This window comes from Nicotiana tabacum, chromosome 8, assembly GCF_000715075.1.
Source record: "Nicotiana tabacum cultivar K326 chromosome 8, ASM71507v2, whole genome shotgun sequence".
Lineage (NCBI taxonomy): Eukaryota > Viridiplantae > Streptophyta > Magnoliopsida > Solanales > Solanaceae > Nicotiana > Nicotiana tabacum.
This window is the reverse complement of record NC_134087.1, coordinates 168,785,329-168,792,816: the sequence shown is the minus strand read 5'-3', so window position 1 is coordinate 168,792,816 and position 7,488 is coordinate 168,785,329. Positions and strand designations below refer to the sequence as shown.

The 7,488-nt window shown below is 34.9% G+C and overlaps 1 protein-coding gene across 3 annotated transcripts; it reads left to right on the top strand.

Annotated features, from left to right (window-relative positions):
* Window positions 1-554: 554 nt before the first annotated feature.
* Window positions 555-3,562, top strand: LOC107814849 (putative protein phosphatase 2C 55). Of its 3 annotated transcripts, none has more exons than XM_016640328.2 (3): window positions 555-831; window positions 921-1,009; window positions 1,909-3,562. In XM_016640328.2, the coding sequence occupies exon 3, from the start codon at window positions 1,969-1,971 to the stop codon at window positions 3,103-3,105; it is 1,137 nt and encodes a 378-aa protein (XP_016495814.1). In that variant the 5' UTR covers window positions 555-831; window positions 921-1,009; window positions 1,909-1,968; the 3' UTR covers window positions 3,106-3,562. The 3 variants fall into 3 exon arrangements, with proteins under 3 accessions (XP_016495814.1, XP_016495815.1, XP_016495813.1); XM_016640329.2 differs by having other exon boundaries at window positions 912-1,009; XM_016640327.2 differs by lacking the exon at window positions 921-1,009 and having other exon boundaries at window positions 559-831.
* Window positions 3,563-7,488: the final 3,926 nt, after the last annotated feature.

Here is a 7,488-nt window from a genome sequence, read left to right as displayed (position 1 = left end):
TAGACTATGACTATTTCTTGTTTAAAAATATGATACATAAAGTTATATTCCAATTCTTCTATAAATTTCGACACCGCTTACAAAATTTCCTGCGTACGCCCTTGGTTAGAACGAACTTCAATATTGATATCGGACACCGATTTCAGTGCCCGTTTGGACATAAAATTTGATGGAAGATTTTTCCAAAAAAAAATTATTTTTTTCGAAATTAATGTTTGTTCATAAAATTTCCAATTTTCACTTAAAATGCATTTTGGAAATTTTCGAAAATTTGAAAAACTGCAAAAAACTGTTTTTCAAAATTTTCACTCAAATCACTCACAAAACTTCAAAAACAATCCAAACTAAAATTTATGTCCAAACACAATTTTAAATTTCAAATACCATTTTCTTGAAAAAAAAATTCACCACCTTTTCGAATTTTACAATTCTTTATGTCCAAACGCCTACTAAGTCATTTGACTCCCTTTCAACTCTTCCATTTGACACGGAAAAAAATAAAAAAAAAAAGAAAAGAAAAAGAAAAAACGAACAACAACTGGGTAAACTTCAACAGTTCTAGTTGCACCTATTTCTTGCCACCCGCGACCAAAATAGGAGCAGCTGCAGCTTTGCATTAGCCTACCACCCCCCACCCCCCGCGCCCCACACAGATCACAACAAACCCCGTCCAGGCTCCAAACCTCAATCTTTGTAACAAAGCTGCCGCCGCCAAATAAGGAAAACGTTTTTCTGTTAATGTCTGATACCCTCTCTCTTTCTTACTTCATTTCTTACTCATTTAAGCATTGTGAATAAAACAAGGGGGAAAGCTCATAGCTTTTGTTTTTTGTAAGTTGTTACTTACTACTATTATTTTGTTTTATCCATTTTGTAATTGTGTTTCCTTTAATCTGCTAATTGCTTGCTAGCTTGATCAGGATAAAGATGACGTATTTAATCCTAATACATACGTATCTGCTTGTTGGGTCACATAGCCTTGCATTGGATTTGATTTTTTTGTTGTCAGGTTAGAATTTACATTCTAAATTTGATGGATTGAAGTTTGGAATTAGTCTTTCCTGTAGATTCTTTGTTTCCTTATCAATTACGTTTCACTGTGCAACAAACATATGGTCTTTGTACTAGGAACTTCTTGCTTGTAAGAATTTTGTATATAAACACTTTTTCTGCTCATATTAACAAGGCATTCAAGTGGAAAACATTGAGGGACTTGTGACTTAAGTCACAGGTTCGAGCCTGATGGTAACGGCTGGTCCTAAGGGTTGGCCCTGGACAGATTTCTCCATCATTAAAAAAGACAAGGCGTTCCCTTTTTCTTAGCTCTTCCGGAACCGTATTTTCTATGTTGTTTACCTCTGTTAGGGGGTTGTTTGTTGGGGGGTTGGGGGGGAGGTGGGGAAGCCAGAGGCGGAGCCAGGATTTGAAGCTTATGGGTTCGGGGTTCTCGTCCTTTTAAGTTACTGGGTTCTAAATTAATAATTTGTACTTCAGGACAAATACATGGGTTGGACCAAAGCGACTTGGTTCGGCTGAACCCGTAATTGATGGGCTAGCTCTGGCCCTGGGGGAGCAGGGGCGAAGCTAGAAGTCTAGAGCTTTTGTTCGAACAATGTATTGTATTAAGAAATTCATTAAATATGTATAAATATTAAATTTAGAACCCAGTCATTAGTACTTGAAGTCGTTATTCTAAAATTGAGAACCCATAAAGTTGACTAGCTCCGCTGGGGGAATGGGAGATTTTGGGGTTAACTTAGAGGGAGCTACGAGTTTGAGTCTTGTTGTTTACTGGACTTCACATATTCATGCTTTATCTAGTGTGTCTAGAAAAGGTATTAAAAAGGGGAAAACTATAATCGATTGATGAGACCATATTAGGTTTTTAAGCAGTGATTATTTTTGCAGAACTTTACATCCTGAACTGCAAGCGGAGCTTCTCCCCGGCATTGATAATCACAAAGCAAAATGGCTGTTTGTGGTTCAAGAACTTCTCATATTGGTCATTTTGTTGGCAATATGACTGCTAGGCGCCTACAATATGGTTTGTCGGTAAATAGCAGCACCGTCTCTTACAGCAATAGAAGCATTGAGAATGTTAGAAAAGCCAGTATTAGTTTGAGAAATGAAGGCCAGCCCCACAACTTCATGTTATCTCAATATTTCAGAACTAGTGTTGCAAAGAGGAGGGGCAATTTGAATCCATACGAAGGATTTGGTTTAGAAGGTTTTCGCATTTTATCACCTGCGCATTTCTCTTGTGGAACTACTTCTCCTCCTGGCATGTCTTCTATTAATTCTCAGGGAAAGGAACGTGCTGCAACTACTGCTGATTCTTCTGAAGGAAAGATACACCTGAAGCTGAATTCGGGATCATTTTACCTGCCTCATCCTGCTAAAGTAAAAACTGGTGGAGAGGATGCTCATTTTATTTATGGCCCTGCACAAGCTATAGGTGTAGCTGATGGGGTCGGTGGATGGGCTGATCTTGGTATTGATGCGGGGGAATATGCCCGTGAACTAATGTCTAACTCTATATCTGCGATACAAGAGGAACCTAAGGATTCTATTGACCTAATCAAGGTCCTTGAGAAAGCTCACATGAGAACAAATGCAAGAGGTTCTTCGACTGCTTGTATTATTGCGCTCGCTGATGAAGGTCTTATTGCTGTTAATTTAGGAGACAGCGGATTTATGTTGGTTAGAGATGGATCTGCTATATTTAAATCCCCTGCACAACTGCACAGTTTTAATTTTCCATATCAACTGGAGGGCAGTAGTGCTGGTGATTTGCCTAGCTTGGCTGAGGTGTTTAAAATTGCAGTTGCTCCAGGAGATGTCGTAATTGCTGGTACGGACGGGCTTTTTGACAATTTATATGACACAGATATCACTGGCGTTGTGGTTCATGCTGTGGAATCTGGCTTAGAGCCAGAGACGACAGCTCAAAAGATAGCAGCATTGGCACAACAAAGAGCAATGGACCCAACTAAGCCGTCCCCTTTCTCTGATGCAGCCAAAGAGGCCGGATTTGAGTACCACGGGGGAAAACTTGATGACATAACCGTAGTTGTTTCTTATGTAAATAATGACAGCGATCCATAATGTGATGGTGTTTTGAAGACATGGGAAGTTGGGAACATTGACCACTTGGTATTCTTAGTTTGAGGTTTGAAGCAGAAACAGCAGCTGGTTGAGAGTGACACTGCAGTACCAGAAATCAGAGGCATCAGTGGTTGAATTTTTGCTCTTGGATTGCCGAAAGAACAATAATTGAAAACGAAAGCCCTGCAGCTGCATGTTGCGGCAAGCTAGTGGAGCACCTTATTTGGTCAAGTGTTTTAGTTCCTAAAATTCAGATGGGCTGTTTGAGTTCATCAGAATTTATTGGAGGGCGCTATGTTCTACCATGACTAAGTTGATAGAGATCTTAATTGATCAACTGTTCTTGTTGACATTGATGTATATTAAGACACTGCACGCTGAAAGTTCTTTTTTGTGTGTATTTGGTTTTGTATGCCATGGGTTCTGTATTGTTGAAGAAATACTTTCCTTTTCTACACACTTGGGGTTTGTGAGAAGTCAATTTGCTAGCCAACTCTGGATTTAGTTTTGCAACAATCTGAGTAATCTGAAATTGGATTTAGAGGGATGGGATGACTGAAAAAGAGGTATACCTCCTTGAACTGGACCGGATTGGGCGTTACAAAGTTGATAAACAATTACTCCGTCCATAGTGCCAAGCGTGTGAACTATCTATCTATATCTATATATAATATAATTGTGGGCAATAGAGAACTGAGGTGGCACATCTCTTTAACAAGCATTGGCATTTATCTTTTTCCTTCTTTTTTTGCTATTTTTCTTCGTTCTTTCTTTTTCTTGCTACTATTTACTTAACTTAATTAATGTTTAAAACGTTCCAAGGGTCAATTTTAAAAGGTCCAACCGTTCCAATGTTTAAAGTTTAAACACACAACCGTTCCGTTATGAAGCTGTAAAGCCGCAGCCAACGAAAATTGAAAGGTGACTCTCTAATGACTTTTGATGAATTTTAAATATGTACATAAGCAAACCAGAAAAGAAACAGTCCATAAAGCCAATCATATCATAGACATTACCCACCATAATTTCAGAAGTTTCGATTTTCAGAAGCATTTCAAGGTATGGATCCTCCCCAAGCTTTGTTACCGAGTGAACTTGTGCCGGGAGAAGAATTAACAAATTCAGTTATTTTGGCTATTGAGATAAAAATTCTGATAGTGAGTTGGGATGTCATCGGTAAGATTGTTATTTTTAACATAAAATTGGTATCGACTGATTCAAATTTACGTTTCCTTTTCTTTCTCCTTTATCTTCTTCCTTTTTTTTTTTTTGAGTTTTAAACCTCTATTGAATTTAGTACTATTCACTATAATCTTGAAAATCCCATAAACTCTTGGGAGATTCACAAAGAGATCAAGACATCAAATTATGTCTTTCTCAAGTCTGATCGTACTTTTACAAGATCAACTCAGAGTGCAGTCGGGTGCTTCTTGGAAATCAAATACTTCACAAGAATCCACACAAATTCTTTGCTCGATGAAGAATAATTAGTTTTGGCGCTTTTCTAAATCCTATTTTGTTAAATGGTTTTCAATTTTACATATAATAATCTATTTAGGAAACAGTGAAGTGTGTGAATAAATTAAATTTGTATTGATGATATTGCTAATTTCGGAGCTATCCATAAGAGAATATTTATGGGAGAAATTAAAAAATAGCCAGATTTACAATGGTCGTTAAAAAATAGTCCAGTTTCAAAAGTAATCGAAATTTTGTCACTTTTTATGTAAAGATAAATCTGAACGAAAACACTGTTCAAAATGCGAAAAATACTCCAACATAATATGCTGGAGTTCCAATATATACTGGAACTCCAATCTAATATATTGGAGTTCCGGCCTAATATACCGGTCCAGCATAATATACTGAAGTTTGAAGCACCGGTGCTCCAGTCTCCAGTATATTATACTGGAGCCAGCAAAGTATATTGGTCCAGCATAACATGCTGAAAGTTCAAACACAGGTGCACCAAACTCCAGTATATTATGCTGGACCGGTCTCTGTTGCAGCAAAATAGTGGTTATTTTTCATTGACTTGGTAAACGCTGGCTATTTTTGATTGACCAGTCCGAAAACTGGCTAGACCGTACTATTTTTACAATATTTATATTTGTCTTTTATGTGTGAAAATTGTATCTCTTTTATCTCGATTAAGTGTATTCAAGAATCATAGTGCTAATTCATTATTTTTTGACCGCACAAAGCACGAATAACTTGACTAGTTAGTTAATAAAGAGGTCAAAATTTTGGAGTTCAAATCCTAGTTAGCGATTGAAAAAAAAGCTAAATAATTTCTTCCTATTTACATAAGTCTTGGTAGCCAGAGTTACTTGATACATGTGCTAGTGAAAGGCGGTGCCAAGAACTAATCTCTCCATTAGGGTCCTAAAAGCCAAGTACAACATTTTCGAATGTGTGTATACCAAAAATATAGGGATAAGTATAATAAAAGGAGATAAGTAGCTATTTATATGACATTGATTGGTGAAGTGATTAAAGTTGTTTTCTAATGAAAATCGAAAAAGCTGTCTTGATTTTTGGCTTAGGTATATATAATGTTCTGCTAGATCTAGTGTATAGAATAATTTAGTATCTATGTTTAATTTAAATTCTTCTAGGCTTACACTTCGGGTTTTACCAAATATTTCTACTTTAACTATAAGAAAGATGTATTGGCATAAAGCTGGAACATTTTTAAGTGAGCTTCTTATATATATATCGTAGGGCACCCCTCGGTATTTCCTCTCTCCTGTATGTTCTGTTTTCAACCTTTTCAGTTTTATAGCATGCCATTTTAAACTATGTCTTGTACTAAGATTCAATATTTTTCTCAATCTTTTTTTAAAATAGTCGAAATAATTGGATATTATTCACTCATTTCATTCCTCTCTTTTCAACCTATCGCTTAGCACTTGCTTCTATAACCTCCACCCTGACCACATCCGAAATTAAAGTACCCATCGATTTAATTGGTTAAACTATGATTGAAAATCTAACTGTATACTTAGAGTGGTTATGTCCAGATTTTACAAGGATAGAACTATATATATACATAATGAAGCATAACTTTGAGAAATTTTGAAATCTTTAAACAAAAATAGACTTCTAAATTTACTGGAATTTTAAACTTACATAGTAAACAACAAAGAGAATTTTCTCTTTCGGAAAACCAGGAAATTCTTTACAAAGCTTTTTCACGGATAAAGATACATGATTATTTTACAATCAATTTATAAACAAAGAACTAGGATTACGGTGAGAGAGAGAAAATATGAGACTGATAAGGAGAGGATTTTCTAGAAAGTGACTTGTAGATTTTGTCGTGTGTCCATCTCACAAATTGGTCTGTTATTTATGGAAGTCTCCGGACTTCATACATGGATTTGAATCACTTAAAAGAATCTTTTTTTCCAGCTTGGTGGGTACTTCATTGAGCCACATTGTCACATGGCTTTCATGAAGATTCTTTTTATTATTTTGTCCATTATTTGGATTATTCATCTTTACCTTGTCGTTTGACAATTCTTTCTTTTAGTTTTATGTCTTATCTTCTTTATTATTCTTATGTTTATGTTCCTTTATTCTTTTTTCACGTGTCCAAGTTATGCAAGCCACCGAGTTTTTCATGATAACTCATATGTAAAACAGGGGCGGCTCAAGCGTACATGGAGCCTAAGGCGAAAGTTTAATATGGGGCCTTATTTTTCATTGTTTGTCAAAAATTTGTCAAGAGCTAATTTTTGAGATTTTATTAAATTTTCGACTTTTCTTTTTTTTTTGTATTTTTGAATAACCAGATGCATATTTTCTTGTTGAAATATTTATATTCTAAAAAAAATTAAACAATATGTACAGAGTAAAATTAATAAAATAATAAATAACAAATAAAAATAATACAAGAAAGTTAGAATAATATTACCCATTGACTGACTGATTCAAGAAGTTTGAAGACTTTGATTCCAAAATATCTAGTTGTTGGCTTGTTGGAGTCTTGGAGAAGAAAGAGATCCAATAGAAAGAATTAAGAAAATAAGCATGAATCATGAGTAAAGAGGAAGGAAGAAGATATGTCTTCTAGAATATGAAAAATGAATGAATACTAGCACTAGAGTTGAAACGTTGGCTAGGGATTACTTGGAGGAATAAAAAATAGAGTTGTCAAATCAAAACAAAGTGACAACTATTTTTCTACTATTTTAAACTTTAATTTAGTAATATATCTAAAGTTTTTCTTTCTTTTTATATGAAAAGTACAAAAGTACTATATACATATATACATATATACATATATATATATATATATATATATATATATATATATATATATATATATATATATATATTTAAAAGAAAAACTTATAAACCTATAAAATATATTCCTTA